The sequence below is a fragment of the Diadema setosum genome, chromosome 2, assembly GCF_964275005.1.
Source record: "Diadema setosum chromosome 2, eeDiaSeto1, whole genome shotgun sequence".
Classification (NCBI taxonomy): Eukaryota; Metazoa; Echinodermata; class Echinoidea; order Diadematoida; family Diadematidae; genus Diadema; species Diadema setosum.
Window position 1 is genome coordinate 32039862 of NC_092686.1, and position 25273 is coordinate 32065134.

At 38.7% G+C, this 25273-nt stretch overlaps 1 protein-coding gene across 1 annotated transcript in view; it reads left to right on the forward strand.

Moving 5' to 3' along the window:
* Positions 1-997: 997 nt before the first annotated feature.
* Positions 998-25273, forward strand: part of LOC140246269 (regulator of nonsense transcripts 2-like) — a 47960-nt gene continuing 23684 nt past the window's right edge. Inside the window, exons 1-18 of the mRNA XM_072325730.1 lie at positions 998-1080; positions 2048-3114; positions 4381-4579; positions 5600-5647; positions 6363-6524; positions 7840-8091; positions 8918-8965; positions 10781-10950; positions 12328-12502; positions 12948-13040; positions 14233-14272; positions 14741-14895; positions 15799-15880; positions 16467-16622; positions 17346-17449; positions 18055-18140; positions 18737-18845; positions 19114-19171. Coding sequence (XP_072181831.1) covers positions 2060-3114; positions 4381-4579; positions 5600-5647; positions 6363-6524; positions 7840-8091; positions 8918-8965; positions 10781-10950; positions 12328-12502; positions 12948-13040; positions 14233-14272; positions 14741-14895; positions 15799-15880; positions 16467-16622; positions 17346-17449; positions 18055-18140; positions 18737-18845; positions 19114-19171 — 2992 coding nt within the window. The 5' untranslated portion in view covers positions 998-1080; positions 2048-2059. The remainder of the gene's footprint in view (positions 1081-2047; positions 3115-4380; positions 4580-5599; positions 5648-6362; positions 6525-7839; positions 8092-8917; positions 8966-10780; positions 10951-12327; positions 12503-12947; positions 13041-14232; positions 14273-14740; positions 14896-15798; positions 15881-16466; positions 16623-17345; positions 17450-18054; positions 18141-18736; positions 18846-19113; positions 19172-25273) is intronic.

Consider the following 25273-nt stretch of genomic DNA (forward strand, 5'->3'; position numbering starts at 1 on the left):
GTTTGTTTGTTTTTGTTTGTTTTTGTTTGTTTGTTTTCAGCAAGGATGCGACCACGGACCAGGATTCAACCTCAAAATCTCCGGGCTGCGTCAATAATCCATCAGAGACTCGTTACGTAACTAACTGGCCATACTAAATTTACTGGTGGCCAGCTGTGCTACAGCTTTCTCTCAATGTTATGACTATGTGATATGAGGGGAAGGTCAGGAGCATGTTCAACCAAGTTCCATGACCTTTGCTCCTGCAACAATAATTTATTGCTCCCATGAAATATAAGATTAGGCCTATGCACGCTATAAGCCAAACATAAATCTTCACACAACCCTAACCCTATAGGAGAAAATAAGACCGGCCGGAGCAATCGTGTTGCAGCAAATCTTTGGGTTTTCGGAGAAACATGGAGATAACACTTGAATCTGTTCATGTTACTCCCTTTTGTTGCAAGAAAAGAAAAGAAAAAAACCAACAAAAAAAATTAGAAATAAGAAATTAGAAATACATTAACCGAGAAAAACAACAAGAGAAGCCAATCATAAACGTGTAAGAGTTTGTTTGCTTGTCTCAGTGTTTGTTTTTATGATCGAAAAGACACAATTTCGATAGCAGGAAAGAAAAGGAAAATACAAAAAGGAATCAAGAACATGATATCAAATACTAGTAAACTATTCCTAAATGTCCAGTGTAAGTATGTATACAATGAACTGTTCTGGCAACATTTTAGTTTTGGTATCACAACAACAATGACAGCATAATTATGTTGATGTTGATGTTGTTGTTGTTGTTGTTGTTGTTGTTGTTGTTGTTGTTGTTGTTGTTGTTGATGATGATGTTGTTGTTTCCATTTATTGGTACACCTTCCAAGCGAAATGGGCAAACACTGATGAATTAAATGCATTTCCTATTCATATCGTGTTTGCTCGACGAGCACTTGCACTCGACTCGTATCGCGATCGCGAATCGTCGGATCAAGATCGTGTAACCTCTGTTGACCCGCAGAATCCAGGCCCAGCCGATACCCGTGATTGTCTGCCCTGTTGACACGACTGAAATAGGCTTCTTTTGCTGGATTGCTTGAATTCGTGAGTTTAATTGCGCCTGGATTGTATTTTCTGTGCTGAAAGAAGTGTCATTGTCCTCGTAATGCCAAAGCAGATCCTCAAATTCCACGCAATTGTAATTTTTGTGCAGCCACGAATGCCAGTTTCATACGTCCGACAGTATTCGAATAGTCCCACCTATCGTTTTTGCTGTAACGTTTTAGTTTCGAATGTTTCGAATGACATGACATGACCTGATAAGATGTGATGAGTAATTTATGATTTACTATTGATAGTCTCTCAACTGAAGCTACGTCCTAGGGTAACAGTAACTCAGTCGCAGATAGGTCGTCAAAGTTCATCTTCCATTTGCTCTGTTTATCCTACCTAACTCTGTTTGTTATTCTGAATTGAATTTGCAACTCGTGAAAAATTTGCCTCTATTTAATTTATTAAGTTAAGCAAGTTAAGTATCAGTCTTCATGGTCTTGTCTAAATTAATTTTCAGTCGAGACGACAGACATGTAGAAAAATTTAACAAGATAGGTTTAGATCTGGTAGACCACATTCTATATTGTGTAATTTAGCTGAAATATACCTGAATGTTACAAAAGAAGGGAAAAATAAAAGGACATAACAGAAACTTTAATCAGCGCTTAAAATTTCAGTATTTTATTACTCAGCTCAGACTGTGGACATAAAATTATAAGTTAAATTTTTCAAAGCTGGATGTCGCACATCAAATCTTGGAGATTTTTTTCTTTCTTTCTCTAGGCATAATCTCCAGAGTAAGTCTTATTTTTCTCTGTTCATTGGCACTATTGGTGAGATTTCATTTGCCTGCATGGATTGCATTGAACTGTATCCTTCAAAAGAGACGGCAAACCTTCAAAGTTAGTCTTCTCCATCCAGGCACTGACTAAGAAAGTGCCACTATCTGGTATGTGGTGATCAGAAATGGCTTTTGATTGCAGCTCATGCTCATTAGTTTGTTTTGAACTCTTTGTAGAAAAGGAAAGGCATGGACACGGATCAAGGGGGAAACAACAATGGATCAGCGGAGACAGACGAGACGACATCAACCAACAATCCAGCCGATCCGTGCAAGTCCCCGTCCCAAAGTCTTCAGACAGATGGTATGCAGGAGACCCCAGGACAAGAGGATAGAGGAGTCTCAGAGGATGGAGTATCTGGCGAGAACAAGGAATCTCTGACTGAATCTGAACATGTGGGAGATAAAGGAATGGCATCCGTCGATATTGAGCCAAATTTGACCGAAGGAGAAACTCGTATATCAGCAGGGGCAGAGACTGAGACCGAGAACCCAGCAGAGCCAGCGGACCAGCCTGAAAATTATAATCCTAAGAGTGTGGAGAATGATTTGGTGCACACAGATGAAAAAATCAGTGATGGGCAAGTGGCTGGCATTAATGAGGATGCTGAAGTGAGCAGCATTGATGCTAGTTCTGCAGAAGTGGAACAAGGTGAAAAGGCGACAGCATCTCATTCACTTGAATGCAAAGATGACAATTCTGGAAATACAATCAGTGGAAGTGATGATGTCATAAAATCTGTAACAAAAGAGGGTGACAATAAGGCAGGGAATGGCAGTTCAGAGGAACATGCTGCCATCCCTGAACTTGACAAAATAGCAGCAAAAGACCCTGCCAAGGTGCAGGTAATACCAGTCAAAGTTGACAAGCAGAGTACGAAACATTCCGCTGATGCTGACACTCCGAGTAAAGAGAGAGGCGGCAAGTCCTACTCTGCCCAGAGATCTGGTAGCAGGGGAGGAAAACGGAACGAGGAAGAAGCAAAGAAGGCCGAGGACAAGAACAAAACTGGCAAGGCAGCTCCCGAGGCTAAAGGAAGCGATGGAAGAGCGGTGAGGGAGGAAAACAGGCGTGGACAGAGGAAAGGCAATGATGGGAAGGAGAAAGACAGAAGCAGAGACCCCGTTCCAGAGCAAGGGGGTCAAAGGTCTCGGGACAGGGACAAGGATAGAGATCGGGAAAGGGAGAAAGGAAGGGAAAAACAGAGAGGGGACCAGAACAGGGAGAAGGTGGCAGATCGCAGGTAGGCTGATCCTTGATCTACGCAGCCATATTCAGGCAGTGAGAAAGCTCCAGTGAAGATTTGCACAACAACAATGTTCAGTGCCCTGCTGAAAAGTTCAAGTTATTTCAGAAGAGAGTTTACTTTTACTGGTGTAGAATATATATGCTTTGCATAAGTTAGTTAGTACTTTACGATCACTATTTAATATGAATGTGAAGTGGTTCTCATGTGTCATTATGTGGCACATGAATGGCTATCTGTGACATGCACAAGTCAGATCTATGTTTTTCAGTATGCCTCATACAAGAGTATCAATCAAATATAACATCTAAGTGATATAATCAAATATGTGTCACAGTTAAAAGGAAATGGAACCCAAATGTTGTGGATTGAGTGAAAGCAGCAATATTAGCAGGACACATTTCAGTAAAGTTTGAAGAAAATTTGAAATCCATTTAAAAGTTATGAATTTGTAAAATTTTGGTGCTGCCATTGCTGAATGAGAAGACTACGACAGTGCTCATGACATCAAAGCAGGATGATTTAAAGAAAGAGAGTTCCACAAAATTAAATTTCATGTTGAAAAGTACACATTCCCTCAACTTGTTACTGTCACATATTAAAGGTGATATCATTCCCCTGCATTTTGAAAGAGGTAAGTCAAGTGCTCTCTCATTATTGCAAGAAACATGAAAATATGTTGAATTCTCTTTATATTTTCTTTGTGCCGTTGTCCTGCGGTGACATCACAAACTGCTGTAGTCTACTTGTCCAGCGATGGCAGCACCAAAATTTAGACATTCATAACTTTAGAAAGGATTGACCGATTTTCCCAAAACGTATTGATTTGTTCTAACTATTTGTGCATTCACTCAATCCTCAGATGTACAGTGTACTCCTGTTATAAAGAAGTCCTTGGGACCGGTGGACAATGGTTATCTTTTGTTATATCGAAATTTCATTATAACCGAACTGTATATTGTTACTATAGACATATATAGATTATAATTTTAGGACCTGAATTCTGATATCATTATAAGGAGAATTTTGTTATAACCATGTTCATTGTAACAGGAGTACCGGTGGATGGTGGTTTTCTTCTGCTGTACCGGTATCGAAATTTCATTAAAACTGAACAGTGTAGTGTGAAAAAATATACAGATGATAATTTGGGGACCTGAATTTGATTTCATTGTAACAATAATTTCGTTATAACTTTGTTTGTTATATGGGAGTGCACTGTAACGTGGGTTTCATTCTCTTTCTATATCATTTTCATTTCAGGAGAGAGACAGATTCGAGAGGATCTAAGAGGAAGGAGGAGGATCACCACCATAAGTCCAAGTCAAGAGAAGACCGGATGAAGGAAGAGGAGGAGAAAAGGAAAAAGGAGGAGGAAGCTAAGAAGATTGAAAATGAGAAGAAAAAAGAAGAAGAAAGGATACGACTTGAAGAAGAGAAGAAAAAGAAGGAGGAGGAACAGGTGAATTTCTCTTGGAGTATATGCAAGATTATTTGATGTAATGTTCATTTTGTCATTTATATGAGCAATGCAAAGTCATTGTACATGCATGTAATGATGTAAGAGCTTAAGATAAGGAAATTATGTGGATGGCAATGAAAGTGATGACGATGATGATGATGTTAGTGGTAATACCTTGACATCATTCCAACTTTTGCAGATTCGTATAGTAGATATTTCTGGGTTTCTGCAAGCTGTTTGAGTAATGCTCTATGCTAAAGATAATAAGAGAAATTGTTTTGGTTTGTATTTTTCACTGTATTCCTATGATTTTGTGTCAAAACAGGATATGTTCTATCCCTGCTTCTCAACCAGTGGGCCATGAAGCTCTGGCAGGCAGGTCTCAATGTCAGCCAAAAGAGAGATGAGAAAAAAAAAAATGAGATTAGTATTCAGTCTTAATGGGCCTCAAAAAACAACAACAACAACAACACACATGAAAGAGCCAAAATGGGCCTTACAGTGTTAAATGATGGTGCATCACTGTAATCCTAAGTTTTCATGGAATGAAAACTGCTAGATATATGTGATAGGAGAAGAGGTGGGTGATTGGATAGTCACACAAAGAAGAGAACAATCAAAAGCAGTGAACATTGGTAATGACAAGCTTTCTACCATTCCCTCCCCCTGCATGATATTCTGTAGATTTAAATCTGATTTCAATTTTTTTTTCTCAAGTCTATACACATTTTGCTTTTTCCATGTATCAAAATCGCCTGAAATCACCTGAAAATTTGATTTCTGATTTTTTCATCAAACCTCAGTATCATTCCTGCCCCCCCCCCCAAAAAAAAAAACCCAAACAAACAAACAAAAGAAACAAATAGAAGAAAATTGGCATACATTCTGGGCAGTAAGGGGTCAGATTTATTTTCAAGTCAGGACGTGTGTTCTTTCTTTTATATCGAAAGTAAAGAAACTATAAGTTGCATGATATAAAAGTGATTCTAATGCTCATTTGATTCTGTTGTGAAATCTTAGAAAAGAATGGAGGAAGAAGCTGCCAGGCGAAGAGAGGAGGAAGAAGAGGTGAGTTGTTTGCTTTTCTTTTCATCATGTTCTCAGAAACTTATCCTACATATACTTCAATCTTACATAACAATTTTCTGTTTATTTCTATAAGTTTGGGCTTTGTAGATGTCTGATATACAATGTACTGGCACCATCTTTGAAGGAAAATATGATCCATAATTAAATATGAAGCAGTAAGACAAAGCAGAAAAAGAAATACATGTGTAATTGAATTTTGAATTAAGTTTGATTTATAATCAATAATATTATGACCATTTGCCTGTCATATACTGCCGCCAAAAAAAAAAAGTAATTCTCAAGCAACTGCAGAGAATTGTGGTGATCATGTGACTGCAGTGAGACATAATAGAATGTGAGATTTATGCACAAAATGTTGTATATTTCTTGTACTCAAAAGAAACATTCTCTTCATGATTCTGTTCAAGGTGAAACCACAGGCAATATGTTCTTGTGCATGTCCAAGACATGTCCAATAAACAAGGAGAATTTTCTCTAGGACATGATAAAGTCATATGACCAAGGTCGCGCATGAGAAATTTATGTAAAATGCCTTTGTACATGTGACTATGAATTTCTGTTTGTATGATTCACTTCCCTTGTAGTTGCTTTAATGTGTGTGTGTATATATGTATTTATATTAGAGGATGGCATAAATACGAGCAAATAATACCTTGAATCCCTTGTTCTAACCTTGTATGCTTTTGCTATGTAGAAATTGGCACGAGAAACGCATGCTGAGGCGTTGGAGAGGAAGGAAACCAAAATGGCCACCAGGACCAAGAACCTTGGAGCATCCTCAAACTGGCCCGATGAGGATTTCTTTGTGAAGCTGGACTCGAGTCTCAAGAAGAACACTGCCTTCATTAGGAAACTGGTGGGTTTTATGTGTGGTTGGGGGGAGGTGGGAGGAGGTACAGACAATAGTGAGTTTGTCAATCTGAAATATATTTGCCTTATTATATTCATATTGTTTACAATCAGAAGGATGTATGGCTTGTAGGGGTTATAGTCTCCTTATTATCAAATTACATTCTGTGAAACAGTCAAACCAGTTTTTGAAAATCACCCAAGGGCATCAAAACAGGTGTTGGGGACAGGTGGTCCAAAAAAATAGGTCTCACTGCAAGTAAATTGTGGCATTTGCTCTTTCTGATCTGTTCTGATTTTACTCCAGTTTGTACTGTAGTTAAGAGAGTCATCTCTGACGTAGTCAGGAATTGTATTTTAAGATTTCAGTTTAGGATATGTAGAAGTATGTGCTATATTTTGTTTTTATGTCAGCTGATATGACAATAAGGAGACAATTACGTCCAGTGAAAACTAGAAGGTCACTATTAGGTTTTAAGATTTGAGCATAAATAATAAAGAAAAAAAAAATGTATGTTTATGAAATTAAAAGTTATTTCAACAAAAGTGGGTAAATTTACAAGCATTGTTCTAAATATTTGGTAAAATAGCACCCTTGTGGTTTGGATTTGTAACATTCTACTGAAAATGAAAATAATTTGAAATTGCTCCATAATGTAGACAAGATTGAGTTCTACAATGTGATACCAATTACTCAAACCCCAGCCCCCACCCCCCCCCCCCATTGCGATAATGGCCTTCTGATTCTCAGCCGACTATTAACTCTTTATGTGCCACGTTCGCATGTCCGGCTCAGTCGACGGCGTGCCAACTTCGCATATTCTGCTCAACAAACAAAGCCGCCAAAACCGATCGATAAATCGCTAATCACTGCTAATCCCGCGGCACAATGAAAGCATTTTTCGTGCTTTTGTTCCTCTCATATAAGGCTTGCATTCTATGTGGTGATTGACTATCAAGCGGTGTTCCCAACTAAATTTGCTCGTACATTCTAAGTTTCTGTCACGGTTTTATGTGCAAAAGTCATGCCTTTACAGTAATGTAGCAACTGGTCATTCGAAAGAGAAATTGAAAATAGATTCGTCATACAATTTATATCGAAACAAAGTTTGCATTCCTCTTTAACTTTGCCTACATCATGCCCATCCTAACAGAAATCTGTAGAGGTTATACAAATTAGAAAAACAGAATTCTTTCTCAAAGCATGACTACCTTCGTGCCTCGGAATAACGTGGCACACAGGGGGTTTCCACCACGGCACATAAAGAGTTAAGTGTTTTACAACTGAAACCATGCTCTGTATCTCCTCCGCTATTTGGCAGAAAATGCTGACGGAGCAGCAGAGGGACTCGCTGGCCAAGGAGTTCCAGGGGCTGAACCTGACCAAGTACGTCGGGGAGGCGGCCATCGCGTTCTGCGAGGCCAAGCTGAAGATGGCGGACATCGGCTGCGCCATCTACCTCTGCTCCCTGTTCCACCAGCGTTACAGCGAGTTCTCCACGCAGCTCCTGCAGGGCATACAGAGGGCGCTACCACCACCGGTCAAGAAAGAGGACAAGGATGCCAAACAACCGGTAAACTTTATTAGAGTACAAGCTCATCTGTATTGGAAATTCAACTGAAATTGGTGTTTTTGATCTCAATACAAGATACCTCAGGAATTTTCAGCTGTCAACGGTACAGCTTCATCAGCGCAATGACCCATCTTCGTCTTGGATCACGTGACAATCGATCAGCGGGTAATGAAGATAGAGGTTCTAGACGGGGAACCTTGATACTTCAAAAGGGGAGTTAAGGAAGCAATCTACATTAGGGCCTACCAACCTTCTCTCAACAAAGACGGGAGGTGCTACAGACTTCTCAAAGTCTATGACCTGCTTATTGACCGTCACATGATCAAGACGAAGATGGGTCATTCCGCTGATGAAGGCTGTAATGTTGACAGCTAAAAATTCTGCAGGTAAATATCTTGTATTGAGATCAAAAGTCCTTAAACACCGATTTCAGTTCAACCGGTAAACTTGAAATGGTATTCATTGTCGTCTTTAGCATCAATATCTGTATCTGCTCTTCCTGCATGCAACCAATCGACGAGATAGGAAATACGTTATAAAGCAGTGAACATATCCCTTTCATACAAAACATGCAAGGTGGTCGTAAAAATTGAGTTTTTATATATCTTGTTTTGTTTTCATTTCAATTTCATCGAACAAAGCTGAAATGAGGGTGTTAATGAACAATAGACTGTATGTGATTCTAATATTGGGATGATTAAATCACAATGTACACATGTCTGAATGAGTATGGGAAGTTGTTGCAAGGTCTATCACCTCATTTAAAGTTTGTTTCAGCGGAAAAGGTTTACCAGACTCTCGCTTTGTTTTGCCTGTTCGTTCACAGATCATCTTTGACAGCAAGATCAGGGTTGAGCTGCGTTTCCTAGCAGAGGTGAGATTTTTTTTTTTTTTCTTAATATGAAATGCAAATGTTTTCCAGGTGCATAATTGTTTTTTTTTTTTTCAATGCCAACATTAATTAAAGATAATAACAAGTTTTGGTACCTCAAAAGCTTCCCTGAATTTCCTTGTCTTGGTTTGTGTTTCAGGTTAAAGTACGTTGTCTGTGAGAATTACTCGCCCCAAAGTGCTCTCATGTCTTAGTAATCATGCAATAATGGTTTCGTACCAGAGCCGACGCTGTCCAGCGTCGATAAATATTGTACGAAACCACTGACTGCGACCAGCAGCGTGCAGCCCATTGTACGCATAGCTAACTGCGACCAGCAGCCCCATACGCATAGCGTAATGGGGCTTCGCATTGTAGCATTCAGGATCGTGACAGAATTAGTATCGCGGGTAAATGTCAACTTAAAATCCAAAAATTTCTTCGATTTGAAGACTTACCAATTAAGTTGAAGTATTGAAAACAGGCTTCGAACAACGTTTGGTTCTGCCAATAGTCCCTTTCTGTTCGAATTGATGACTGAATGTGACTCGGTCGAGAGGACCTTGGGAGAGGTACATACACTGGCTACCATGGCCAGCGCATGCGCACACAAACATCTTATCCGTTCATGGATTTGAAATTTGTGTGCATGTGATGTGTTCGCATGCACTGGCTGTAGTATTCAGTGTACTGTATGTAGCTCTCCTAAGGTCCTGTCGACCGAGTCACATTCAGTCATCAATTCGAACAGAAAGGGACTATAGGCAGAACCAAACGTTGCCCGAAGCCTGTTTTCAATACTTCAAGTTAATTGGTAAGTCTTCAAATTGAAGAATTTATGGGATTTTAAGTTGACATTTACCCTGCGATACTAAATCTGTCATGATCCTGAATGCTGCAATGCGAAGCCCGATTACGCTATGCGTATGGGACTGCTGGTCGCTATGCGTATGGGGCTGCTGATCGTAGTTAATTGAATGATTACTAAGACATGAGAGCACTTTGGGGCGAGTAAGTCTCACAGTGTTAGTTATATGAAAGGTACTTTAACCTGAAACACAAACTAAGACAAGGAAATTCAGGGACACTTTTGAGGTACCAAAACTTTTTATTATCTTTAAGTGGTACAGTGTATTCTCCTCATATCAAGTGCATTGGCAGTACTCATTTGTTAAGTCTGATTTCAAGCGAAAATAGTTTTGCACATCTTTTGCTGTGTATGTATGTATATATGCACGTATGTGTTGAATTTGTGTGCGTGCATGTTTGTGTGCCTATTGAGACTATAGCAAATTAGAAACTGTGAGTCAAAAGTGATTATTACAAACAGAGATATCGTACTTCAAAGGGAAGTGTGGTAGTGTTCCTTTTCATTGAACAACTGGGACCATATTGGCATAAAACCATTTCACAGTTACAGTCTGAGCATGTGCAGATAAAGGTCAATGCCCGTCTTCTCTTGAGATTGACATGTAACTGAGGTATTTAAAAACTGGAGAGATTTTCATGAAACTATTATAGATATTTTATGCAATGAACCAGATGCATATTGAAATGTACAGGTAAATGTGTATTCTTTTCAACCAGAATAACAAAATAACTTTCATGCAGCACTTACAATGTTACCATTTTCTGCTTGGCTGTATTCAATTGCTCTTTGAAAGGACTATTAATATATTTTGTTAAGATTGTTGGTTTCAGAGATCACAATGCAGACTAGTGCTAACTGTGATCACAATGCAGACTAGTGCTAACTGTGAACTGGCTTATTCTAAAACATCATACGATGAAGTGGATTTCTTTAATAATCACATGCAGCTCATAGTCGGTGGTATCTTCACTGAGAAGGAAGGGGTGCCGCTGTTGAACAACCTGCTCTCTTCCATCATGAAGGCTGACAAGGAGAACCACAACAACATCAGCATCATCATCAGCTTCACCAAGCACTGCGGAGAGGACTATGCTGGCATTGTTCCCAGAAAACAGAGGTACTTCAAGCATCTTTCATTTTACTTTATCATTCATTTGATTCTTCGATCATGTTTTAACCCTAAGGAGGCCGGGTGGGGGGCAGGAGGCCCCCCCCCCCCCCCCTCAATGTTCCGTGTGATGTATCGCCATTGCATAAAGCTATCACTGCGCTGTTTCATGACTTTTTTTTTTTTTTCGAGTCTCCCGCATCTTTTGACACCAAATTTGCAACACCCAGGCACATGATTTCGAAGTTACGCATAAATATGTACATGCATGTCAGACCAAAAATTGCTCAAAAACGTGAATTAATGTACGATTTCAATGCAAACTGTGCTTACAGACAAATCTCATACAAGCATGATTATCTTGGGGTTATATCGATTAAAATCAATTAATAACATATTTTCATGTTTGGAACAATGTCACGGACAAATTTCATCGAAAAACAATGAAAAACAAAAAGTACAAAAACAGAGAAATACATAAGAAATGCAAAAAACAATAAAATACTGAAGAAACTTTTCTGATTGCACAATTGTTATTCTTTTACCTTTGCTTAGAACATGAGAAAGAATAGTTACACAAAAAATGTGCCTTTATTGAGTTTCATTTAGTGATTTATAGCAAATAGTCTGATTTCATGAATCATTATGCATAGATTAGCATAATTTAGCATAAATAATAATTTTCTGAAAAAAAAAATCAACTTTGTAATATTTGAGATTACGTCACATGTAATGTGTGTGCCGATTCCGTTGTGATCGCGCGGTTGGCGGCCAAAATCTGGAGGGGGTGGGGGCCTGGCAGGCCCCCCCCCCCCAACCCCCCACCCCATGATGGCAATTTGCTTCAGTCTTAGTTGACTTTCATCACTGTACCCCTAGTATCTATTCAAATGTTGGCTCATACATACAGTTGTGAATCTTAATTACCAAGTGCTTGTCTATTTATCAATTCATTCATCCAAGCACTAATACCCCTGTTTAGCCCTTATTTGACTTTTTTGCATGCATCCATGAGTTTACTTTTACAGTCTCAGGACATTTATTTCCTCAACGTACAAGTAATTTTTTTCTCTCTTTTTCATTCCTTCAAACCAAAATTATGCAATACCCAAGAGTCATTGAGTATGACCTCTGCTAGTTTATCTTACATTGTGAAATAAGTTAACTGGTCATTCATTTAATTTCTTATTTTCCCTTTTTCTAATTGTTCGTCTCATCATTATTGCTATTATTACTGGTATGGTGATGATGATGATCATGATGATGATCATCATCATTATCATCATCGTCGTCATCATCATCACGCTGACAGTGATGTTGCTATAGGAATCACTTTGCCCTCTTTCTAAAGATTCATTCTTTGACTTTGACATCATATCCTTGCAGACTGCTGGCCGAGAAGTTCCAGCTGGGCGTGGTGACGCCCGAGGTATTCTCAAGCCAGCTGCAGACGGCCTATCGCAACCTCCTCAAGGACCACTATGGCTCTCTGGCCAAGTTCCTCCAGCGACAGCACAAGGACCTCCAGAACATGGAGAGGCAGAACAGGCGGACGCTGCAGGTGAGTTTGACTTGTGTCAATTCACTTCCACTCACTTCACACTGTTGCTGTTCCGCATTTTGAGATGGTCCTTAGTTTAGGCAAGAGTTGTTGCTGTAGCAGCACGGAAAAAAAAGTTTATAGCACTATTGTAGGACTTGGTGGGTTAAAGAACCAAGACTGAGCATCATGTTGACCAGAGACATTTTGGTTAAAAAAAAAAAAAAAGGTTCTGTGATGCACTTTAACATTTTCCCCGATAAGAATTGTTTGGTTCAGTGTCTGTGGAAGTTCTGTAGATTTTTTTTGCTTTTAAAAAAAAATGTAGTTTTATTTGATTAGTACCGCCAATCAAAGGATTGGCCGTGTTTGTAGTTGTCTTTCCAGATTAAGAATCTGTTTATATTGAGAGTATTCTTAATTGCTTTCTGTTTCAGTCTAATGTTGAAATGGTCTTTTCAAACAGAACAAAGGTGAGCTGAGTGAAGAAAGGAGAAAGAAACTTGAAGAGAAGCAGACAGCATACCAGAAGCTCCTTATGAATACCTCAAATTTTGCTGTAAGTCATCAGTCTACATTTATCATTTTTTCATCTTGACAAATCATCTTCATGCTTTGTTTTTGCCATTGCTTGAAAGTCAAGCAGCATATTTATAATGGACCCTACCTATTTTGATCAGTTTTTTTAATTTCGTGGCTTGCTATCAGAGGTAATAAACTTCTGTCCTTGACATGTATGTCCTCAAAGTTAGACAAGTTTGAGAAAAATGTATTTAAATGATGGCACACTTACAATATTCAATAGAATAGCCACTGACTGCAACTTTTAAATATATAAAAAATATAAATGCAAATACATATGAATACATATAGAATATTATGAGATGTATAGGATCCAAGTTTGGTTTCCAGTATACAAATAATGACTGCTATGAGAGGCACAGTTAAAATTATGGGCCCAAGGTGATGTCAAAACCATAACTATGCCCTCAGCTTCGCTTCGGGCATAGTTATGGTTTTCACATCACCGAGGGCCTACATATTTTAGCTGTGCCCAGAATATCAAGCTGTCATTATTTGTTATATATACCGAAAATATAGATTCCGAAATATATATACCAAAAATATAGATTCTAGTCTCTTTTACAGCACTTATAATCAACGCTGATCGACAGCGCGGCAGTCGTATCATTGGTGCGTACATATGAGTGATCTATGTGTACGGCGTTGCGACTGTCTCCAAACCTATTTACAGTTGATTCTATGCCCTGGGCACAGTAAATCATGACGTCATTTTGATCAAGAATGGGGCACAGCTATTTTCATGACTCCACTTTTAACCAGTCAGATGAGAGGAATCTATATATGAGGTATATAATTTAACATGTTACCCGTGGGATAAGATGATTCTCCATAGACTGACTATGGGGCACACCCATGTCCAGTAAGCACGGTTGGTTAAATGAAATGGAAACCAGAGATATGAAGATATGCCTCAGATACTCCATTTCATGTAGCTCCACTTTGCGAGCAGAAGTCCATTAACATTGTTTGTGGAGTTAAACAGAGTTTGCGGAGTTGATGCCATTATTCTGCATAGTTGATGATATAGCAACCGTACAAGTCCAAAGAGATAAATGCAAGGGAGTGATTTAGTTTCTGCAGAGCAGAACACAAATGTCCCTTCCAGCAGTTGAATAGATGACTCATCTCTGCTAAAGCGTGATCATTTCTTTCTATTTCTTCCACAGGATCTGATAGATGAAGACATGCCGGACTTGCCAGTGGAAGGTGAGTGTTGTTGATGGTGCCCACAATGACCCCTTGATTGCACTGTGTACATATCAATCACATACAGGTCCAGTGCATATGAGAAAAAATTTGCACCATTGCGCAAGTTAGCAGCTCTTTGAAGATTGCGCAATATGAAAGTTGAAGTGAGCTCTAAATAACAGTTTTCATCTTACAATGAAGAATGGTGCTAGAATTTTCTAGAAAAATGATTGCAGAAAAAAAAAAAATCCTCAGCGAGAAGAACAGGGTAACCAGTCTCTCGCTTTGTTTTGTGTTTTCAAGGTTTCTTATTGACGAAAGTTCAAATTCTTGTCACCAGCATAAGCTAGGAAAGCCATGCAGAGGGGATTATCAAGGTGTTCAAGCAAAGCATGTCTTTTTATGAAGGCTTCCCTTACAGTATCTCCATCCTGAATAGTGTACTTTTGCAGAGTTCATTTCATTTCATTTTTTTTCTCTCTCCAGAACTGAGCAAAGATGAACTGGACATCCTGACCATCGACATGATGGGGTCCGACGGTCAGCTGAGTGAGTTTGACTGGGCGAACTCGCTTTGGGAAGACGAGGATACGAGGACGTTCCACGAGAATCTCATCAACCTCCGATCCATGGTGCCTGCAGTAAGTCTCCCTGTAATAGGAGCATGGTGGATGAAATCAAAGCCTGGAATTCCTCAAAGCTGACTCACTATATTCAGAGGTTTAGACCATGATCAAGACATGACCAACGATTCAATTCTTTTTAGCTTATTTTAGTTCAAATTGCACATGTATCCGCATATCTTTGTGTATTAGTCGAAGATAAGTTTTTACATCGCTGTTTGTGGGCAATTTTGATAAATTATGTATGGTACCAGAGTTTAGTATACACAAATGTGCGTAACAATGTATTTCTCAAAGGGGCTAGGCTGGATTCAGCTTGCCAAAGGGTTGCACGAGGTGTCATGCAGCGATAAATCTAAGCTCCTGCTGTATACTCTATCATTCTCAAAATTTTATCATTTGCTGGTAGGTTATTTTAATACCCATGGCAAATTCTTCTGCTGTAAAATTTACTGCATTTTCTTCCTTCAGGAACATAGATTTAAGACAATGTTTCTGTTTTGTTGGAATATCTGATGGAAATATCACCCATGTAACTGACTCTTTCTCCCATTTAAGTGGTATGAATAGCGTGCCTTGGAAATTTTTCCTGTAACACTGTCCTGTTTGAAGTGGTGTTCAGTTTATCTGAATTCTGATAAAACAGTGGCAAATATTGCCTGTTCAGGAATCAGAAGAGAAGCATATGAAAAGTGCACTTGCAGTTTCAAACAGATATTGTAAAAGTGGATATTTCATGTGAGTAATTTTTGCACTAGCTCCTGGAAGTGTGAAATGTGCAAAAATTTCAACACCGTGGAAATTTCCACCTTTACAGTAGCAGGTATTATGCTATCTTTTTACATTGTTTTGAATTTCATTATTACATTTTTTATTACTCTCAAAGGCAATCTAATCATTGTTTATATGTGTCTTTCATAGATCTTGTTCAAGGATGCAGACCAGAGGTCAGTGAATAGACCAGGAGACAAAGAAGATGAGAAATTGGAGAAACTTGAAGATGGTGAGTTAGGAAAGAACAGTTGAAAATGACCAAACAGAGAAGTTCCTGGGAAAGCTGAATTTCTCTCCTCATGTGGAGAGAGGAGTTTTTGATATTATGTGTTACTGAGTGTTCTGCCTGAAAGTCTGTTCAAGGTGGCATAGACTCCCATTTGTTTTTCACCGTCTATGTTGCACGTGCCTGTTTATTTCAGTGAAATTACAAAACCTCAAGTAGCTGGTTGTATTCAATGGTACACAAAACTGAATATGACAGAAAATCTGTCAAGCCGTTAGCACTGAGGGGCAAGCTATGTATGTGAAGATACAGGTAGACCGACTACGTAGGTAGCAGATCCTATTTTGTTATACCTCGTCTTGTTGACAGCTATGGGCATCCAAATAGTTTTCATCAAATTTTTTTCTAGAGAAATGAATACCACCCCCCCCAAAAAAAACAACAACAAAACAACAACAGCAAAACAAGAACAACAAAACAAATGTCCACATTATACTGTATGAGCTTTTTCTGACTTTGCCAGTTTGTTTGGTGATTGCCAATTCCATTTTGTCAACTGTGTATCTGATCTCTGATCTCTGACCCCCAGACATCAAGGCTCTGGAGATAGCGACTGATGAGGAGGAGACGGTGGAAGAGGGAGACCAGGATGCAGCAGGGGAGGAGGAGCAGGAGCAAGCCACCGAGACGAAACAGGAGGAAGAGATGGCGCTGGAAGAGATAGACCCTGCCGAAGGGGATGAAGGTCAGAAAATTTGAGTAGTGCTTTAAAAAAAAAAAAAACTATATATACAAGTTGTTTAGATAAAATCAATGTGAAATGAGGGACTGTGCACTTTATTTTGTAACTCTTTTGTAGCGTAGATGCTTCCTCCGAAGCACTGACTTTCCAAAGGGCTTTGCTATTATTATTATCATCATCCAGGCACATACCAAGTATCCATTCTTGTTCCTAGGTCAAGACATTGAGCAAGACACCTTGTTCAAAAATGTTTGGATTTAGCAGGATTAGAATTGACGGTTTCATTATGAAGATTTCAGACCTTAATCCACTGCACATGGATTCCCAGTTGTGTCATGGACAAGACAAATGCCATAGGACTTTCTCCTCTAAAACTATAGTGTGGACACTCACCAGGACTTCTCCCAGTGTCTCCACAAGCTTTCGGGACCGGGGACAAAATTTGGATGGGAGAGTGACCTTAGCACGTAATTGATAGTGCTCAGCTGTATTCATCAAGTGTGCACATGCGCGAACCCTGCTGTCAAGTGACAGGGCTTGCCTCAAACCCTGATTGCCCCCGCAGCTTGGGGACAGTCGATCATAGTGCGGACGGTCAGTTGTAAAAAGTTAAAATCTCTCCTGACTCTCCCCAGTGTGTGGGACCTAGAGTGAACATGGGGCAAGAAAGATCCAAAATTCTATACACGCTTCTCTATAGCATTTTCCTTCATCTTTTTTTTTCAGATGCCGACGAGGGAGAACAGATCAGCAATGCCACCCTCAAGATGTTGATGGATGCATACATCAACAGCCTCCCACAGTGTGTCAACAGAGACCATATAGACAAGGTCAGTGGACTTCTTGTTAGGTAGAAGTAAATGTGTAGACTTGTGATGACTTTTAAAGCCCATTCATTCATTCATGAACAGCGATGAAGATCTTGGGAAGCCATGAGTCTCTTGAAGCTGCTGAAAGGATGTAGGAAAGTGGAATGATAGCATATTTCAAGTGAGTTACTGTAATTAAATCATGTGAGAAAAATACTATATCTTCATCTTCATGAGTAGCCATCAGCTATGAGATGACTTAGGCGTAAACAGTACCTTCCCATAACTTTTGTGGTATGATGTATTTGGTATGACCATTATGGTTGAGGATATTCCTAAAATTTATTCAGGCTTAATTAAATTCAATCTCTGTTTTCTGAATCACAACATACTTGTTCTTTAGCAATTGACATTTGCATGTGACTAAATGGACATTTGATGCTCTACTGTAAAGGCTCCTGTTCTCCTAAGATTCCCTTCATCTTATCCTGGAGTCTCAAGTTGGAGACGTAATTTCTGGTTTTGAAGTCCTTATCATGCAGTTGTGCTCCATTGATATCTTACATGCACAGCAAATTAGCCCAGCAAATTTGTTTTTAATCTGATCCTGATATTCTGACCATCAGGCTGCTGTTGACTTCTGCTTGAATCTGAACACAAAGGCCAACAGGAAGAAGCTGGCCAAAGCTCTCTTCAACGTCCCGAGAACAAGGTGGGTTCAATGGTGCCTTCAAATCTACAATCATTTCAAGTTTTCCACAGGGGAATTACATAGTTTGGTACATCTGTTTTTGTATGATGGAAAAGATTAGAAGATTAGAGAACACCTGAAGGATGATGACATCATAAGGCAAAAGCCACTGATGTTAACGGTTGACTCAACTTTTATCAGTTTCCTGCATACTGCTTTGTTTGAATTTGTTTGATATTGATGTAACAGTATAAACAGTAGTGTAGTTTAAAAAGCAGCCTGCTATCTGTTTTATTAGCAAGATCAAAGCATGTACATTGATATTCCCTTCATATGTCTCACATCTAAGAACTGTGCATTGAGTCATATTCAGGAGTGATTAAATGAAATACTAACAACATATAGTAATTCTGATAGCTAATACTTCTCTGATTTTTTCTTTAATACTAGTAATACATGCACATACACCTACACACTAAAAATAATGTTGCTTCTAAGTAGTGATTCATGCACAGAACTTCAGAAAGAGACACACATCGCATTTACATCAATTACCACACATCCTTTTTTTTCTTTCTTTCCTTTTTTCTTCTTTTTTTTTTTTTCTTGTGCTCCAGGCTGGACCTGCTGCCGTTCTATTCCCGGCTGGTAGCAACACTATATGTGTGTATGCCTGACATAGCAGAAGACTTGGTGGAGAGACTCAAGAATGAATTCAGGTGGCATGTGAGTATTGATTATACTTGTCCCGTTCTGATGTCCTGCCTCATATCTCAACTGGTCTGCCCTATATCATTTCCCAAAGATGCTGTTCTTACATCACTTTTGTGAGGTCTAGTTATTTGATTCATTGTTCTTGAGGAATTTGCGTGAGTTTTGGAAAGTTCTTTGATGGTAGTACAAATTGTAGTTTGATTAAGGCTTTGAAATGTATCTTCAGTACAAGATATAGGCTGTGTGTTTTATTTTTTTATGTTTTCTTGACAATCACCAGGTGAGGAAGAAGGATCAAATGATGGTGGAGTCCAAGATTAAAGTGGCAAGGTTCATAGGTAAGGGTCATCTTACTTTGTGCTGTGGAATATGTCGGTCAGTGACTGACCAGTTGATGTAGAGTGGTGTCAAGGGTAGCACATTGATGGCGAGGAAAAAGAGCTTCAGATCACTATAAAGCAAGATATTAGATTGGTCCTTTTTCGCCTGTTATTGTTTTTAATGCCCAGACAGCTGTTTTACAAATTCTTTTCTACCAATTCACTGATCATGCTGTTGCCAAGCAATCATGTTTAATATCATTTTCCCGTAAACAGAAAAAAGAGAATAGTCCATACACTTAAATGTGTTCTTACTTAAAGGAAACCAAAACCCAAAGAGCAATGTGGATAGAGTGAAAGGTGCAACATTATTAGAACACATCAGTGAAAGTTTGAGAAAAATCGGACAATCGATGCAAAAGTTATTAACTTTTATTAAAGTTTTGGTGTTGGAACCACTGGATGAGGAGACTACTAAAGGTTATGACATCATGTGTGGACAACAATATAAAGAAAATATAAAGAGAATTCCACAAAAATTCATTTTTCATAAAAAAAATATAGCGCCCTCGTCGTCGTCGTCGGAAGGCTTTACTCATTCTGGTCGTCAAAAATCTACAGAAAATACATTTTTCGTGATTTTCTACGAGGATTGATCTGCTCATACCAACAAATTTGGCTACTCAAGGTTTGAGTTCAATAAACTGAAAGACAAAAACAACGGGGAAGGTGTCATGAGAGAGTAAGCACATCATAGGAGTGCGTAGCGACTTGAAGTAGCGTGCGACGAACTGTTTGCCCCTTGGCCCCACGTACTTCAACTTATGTTGGCGGTTGTGATACTCGTATGACATGGCTATGGCTATGGCAGCAGATGGTGAGGAGGATGTTGTGGATGTTGTCGATGCTGATAGTGATAGAGGCCAGAATACTTCTGAACCAGTCATTATAAATGAACTGCTTTGTTTCATTCAAAATCATCTGAAACGCACAACCAGGGCAAAGATTGCCGAGTGTGTGGCGAGAGGTTTCAGCCCGGACGAAATCGTTAAAGCAAGAGACATTCTATCGAATGATGTGAACCAAAAGAGAATAACGAAACTGAAGAACAGGCGTAAAGCCAACAAGAGTGAGCAGACAGCTGATGATATTGTTGGAGCAATGATTGAGCTTGACCAGATGGGTATAGAGACTAATTTTGTTGCCAAGAATCTGTTTGTAATTCCTAAGTGTGATCCCAAGGAATTAGATCCCTTTGCCACCCTGCAGAGACTGATTGAGCTGGAGGAGAGAATGACGACAATGGGGGCCTCTGTAAGAGCACATGATGAGGCTATCAGGCATTTACAAAAGGGAGAAAAGGAAAGTGTGGTGGTAAAGAACTATTCTCCCTCGTATGCTGAGCTTGCAAAGAAGAATGCAAATGGAAGACAAGCTTCTGTGAAAGGGACTGATGTACAAGTATCATTGACGAACAAGAAACCTGCCGTGCAGATGAACACAAGGACTGCCAGTTCGTCGCAGGTGCAGGCCACACTGTCATCTGTGCCTGTACTGGAGAAGGTGTCCAGCGTCAAGTCTGATGGAGGTACCGACAATGCAACAGGGCCATGGCGCACAGTTCAGCACTCGAAGCAGCGGTCAACAGGAAACCAGTCCAGAGAGGTAAACAGCAGTCAGCGTCAGAAGCGTAGGATTCATGGAACCGTCAAGGGTGATGTCATATATGGTGCACCTCTGCCAAAGCGAGATTTTTTCATCTCACGCGTAGCGAAAACAACCTCTGATGATCAAATGCTGAGATACATAAAGAGCAAAGGTATTGACACAGCTGAAATAGTTTGTAAGTCAAATATGGAGGCAGCTTTCAAGTCATACAAGCTGTCAGTTTCTGTGGATGAAAAGGACAAAGTCATGGAGGAAAGTATATGGCCCTATGGTATCTGCGTACAGAGATGGAGAGAAAGGGCAAGAGAGAGACCTGGGTGAACATCATCGAAAATGGAAGTGAATCACAAACTGTCACTTATCACCTATAATTGCCAATGTGCAAATGACTCCAAACTTCCTTTTTTAAAGGAGATTTTTAAGCATGGTGATTTTCTTTTATTACAGGAACATGGTTTGTATGAATCACAGTTTCCCTGGTTTGATAAAATAGACGATGAAAATGGTGTAGGGAAACATGGGGTTAGTGCAATGAATGAAGAAATTTTGTTGTCGGGAAGACCTCATGGAGGAACAGCTATAATCTGGAAACAAAGTACTAAGTTGAAAGTGGAACCTGTAAGATTGGATTCAATTAGTAAGAGAATGGCTGCAGTTATTATAACCTTTGAAGATATGAAGAGAATGTTATTATTCAATGTATACATGCCGTGTGATGATAGGTCACAGTATGGTAACTTACGGCAGTACCAGGAAATTTTAAATGATATTGAGATTTGTTTGGAAGGAACCAATGTTGACTATGTCTGTATTGGTGGTGATTTTAACACTGATATCTCCAGAGATACTTATCAAACTAGATTATTTTTAACATTTTTCAATGATAATTTTAAAGTTTGCACACAAGATGAGTGTTGTATGTTTGATTACACCTACAGAAGTAAAGGGACTAATGCTACATCATTGATTGATCATTTCATTACAACTGAAAATCTAGCAGAGTCTGTTCAAGAATACGAATGTATTGACACAGTACATAATTTTTCTGATCATGTGGCTGTGAGATGTTTACTAGATCTGAACGTCTCTGAGGCTGCTGAGAATCAATCTAGTCCAGGTCCCCTAGGAGAAAAGGAGGTTGTGTGTAACTGGAAATATGCCAAAAAGGAAGACATCAATAGGTATGAATCAATACTAAGAGGCTTGTTAGAGAAGATTGATGTCCCCTTATGTGCTATTCATTGCAGTGGGACGAATTGTAATGATCATTACTGTGATATAGATAATTTTCATGAGAATATAATTAGTGCATGTTTGACAGCAGCTAATGTAATATTTGATAAAGATATTTCAGAAGTCAAGAGTAAAGTGATACCTGGCTGGAATGAATATGTTGATCCGTTTTTTAAAAATGCATTGTTTTGGCATAAGATGTGGGTTGAGAATGGACGTCCACAAGAGGGTCAGTTGTTTGAGATTAGAAAGAAATCAAGGGCTGAATATCATAAAGCTCTAAAAAGAATACTGAAAGAGGCTGAATCAATAAAAAGTGATAAAATTGCTGCAGCTATTGCATCTGGTAATTCAAAAAATTTGTGGAAAGAGGTAAAAAAATGTAACAGTGTTAAAAATGTGAAAAGATATCCAAATGTAGTTGATGGAAAGCAGGGAAAAGAGGATATTGCTGAAATGTTTGCACACAAATTTGAGAATCTGTATAACAGTGTTTCCTTTGATGAAAGAGAAATGGCTATTCTCAAAAACAACATTGATAGTCTACTGAATGAAAAATGCAGGCGTGACTCATGTACTCATGATGATCATGGTATATCAGCAACTGAAGTGTTCAATGCTATAAAAAAGCTGAATAAGTCTAAGAAAGACGATATTACTGGAGTAATGTCAGATCATTTTATTTATGGTAACAATGCTGTAAGTGGATATGTTGCTTTGTTGTTTACCGCAATGATTAGACATGGGTATACACCTGAAAATATGCTTAGAAACACAATGGTCCCTATTCCAAAGGGAAGATGGGCAAATCTTGGAAACTCATGTAATTTTCGTGCAATAACTTTGAGTAGTATAATTGGAAAAATCTTAGAATTAGTTATTATGAATAGAGAACTAGATCATTTATGCACAAGTGATCTACAGTTTGGGTTTAAAGAGGGGATATCTACGACAATGTGCACAAGTATGGTTAGAGAAACAGTTTCATATTTTCTCCATGATAAGAGCAATGTTTATGGTCTTGTGTTGGATGCCAGCAAAGCTTTTGATAGAGTCAACTTTGTCAGATTATTTGAAATTATGTTATGCAAAGGGGTGTGTCCAATGTTTTGCAAGCTGTTGCTAAATATGTACTTAGATCAGAAGATCAGACTCAGATGGAATGGAGTTTATTCTGATTTTTTCACGGTTTCAAATGGAGTTAAACAAGGTGGTATATTGTCTCCATGTATGTTCTGTCTCTATATTGATGGGCTTCTGCATCAGCTGCAGGCACTTGGTGAAGGATGTTACATGGGTCAAATGTTTAGTGGCGTTTTCTCATATGCTGATGATTTGATCATTTTATCCCCAAATGTGTCAGCTCTGAAGGAAATGATTACTATCTGTCAAAAATATGCTTCTCAATTTGATTTGAAGTTTAATAGTGACAAAAGTCAGCTTATTATATTCAAATGTGATGGAAAAGAAGTTGTAGATCCAAGGATAACAATTAACGGAGAGTATGTGAAAGTTGTAGACAGTATATGTCATCTTGGTCATATTATTACAAATGATATTTTGCATGCTGATTTGTCTAAAATTAATGGTGATTTTAACCGTCAGTGTAATATTTTACTGAGTAATTTTAGATATGCCAAGTGTGAAGTACGTAATGTTTTGTTTCAAAAATTTTGTTGTAGCTTTTATGGCTCTCAGTTATGTCCATTATATGACTCCTCTTTAGATGCGTTATATAGACACTGGAGAACTGCTGTTCGAAGAGTATGGAAAATTCCATGGCAGACACATAATGCATTCTTGCCTTTTTTATCAGCAATGATGAGCCCTGACTTATGGTTCCATAGAAGGTGTTTGAATTTTATAACAAAATCTTTAAACACAAAGAATCAGATTGTTTCTTATATAACAGGAATGAGTAGATTTGGAGCATATTCTGTACTAGGTGGTAATTTGAGATTTTTGAATAGTAGGTATTTTTTAGACCAGTCAAAGATAAATGAAAGATGGAAGGCATTATGCGGTGAGATGGATGAAGCCATGAGGAATGCCGAGCAAATAAGGGAATTGATACATATGAGGGATTACAAAGAATTTTCTTTTTTAAACCCTCAAGAATGTAATGAGTTGATTTCGTATCTGTGTCTACATTAATGTGGCATAGTGTAGCTGGAATGAAATACTTTCAGGGAGAATGCAGTTTTTTTACTGGCTACACTATTATACAGAACATAGAGTAAAAGATGCAATTTTTTTTTTTTTTTTTATCATCATGACTGCTTCGGGGACAGTTGTTGAATTTTATACACATGTTGTGCTGCATGTACACATACATGGTGTAGTTATATACATGCACACTGTCATATTGCTGGTAGTCCATTTGCGGGAGTGTATGGGAGCGAGTGAATGCCAAATTGTGAATGCATTCGAATGTGCGTATACATTTGTACGGGTGCATAGTAGAACATCGTACTTATTGAACAATGTGTGCATGTCTATGAGAGCATGCACGGGCGCACGTGCACACTTGCGTGTACACATCATGTACTAGTTGTCAGAGAGTGAGGTACATTGTGCTGGATTGGGTGCGTAGTTTTTTAGCTGGGATACCACGGATGGATGCTGTGCTCCACTCACTTCCCCGAACAGTCAGAGTGGGCACGGGTGAGGGAGGGTTGATGGGCAAAAATATGTGGATGTCTGTTGGATCTCCCTGAGGGCATTTTTAGACCTATGTGTGTGTCTGTTTAATTTTTTTTTTTTTTTTTTATATTTCATTTCTGTATCCATGTCTACACATTGTATCTGCATGTTTTTAGGAATATTTTACTGTATATATATGTGCTTTGTAAGAAGCGAATAAAGAATATAATAATAATAATAAAAATTACACATTCCATCAACTTGATACTGACATATGTTAAGGGTAGTAATTATTCTCCCTGCTTTCTGAAAGCAGTTAGTCAAGTGCTCGTTCATTACACGAGAAAAGTGAAAGCATGTTGAATTTTCTTTATATTTTCTTTATATTGTTGTCCACCCATGATGTCATAAACTCAAGTAGTCTCTTTATCCAGTGGTTCCAACACCAAAACTTTTAAAATTCATTACTTTTGCATTGATTGACCGATTTTCCTCAAACTTTCATTGATGTGTTCTACTAATGATGCTGCTTTCACTCAATCCACATTTCTCTTTGGGTTTTGGTTTCCTTTAAAT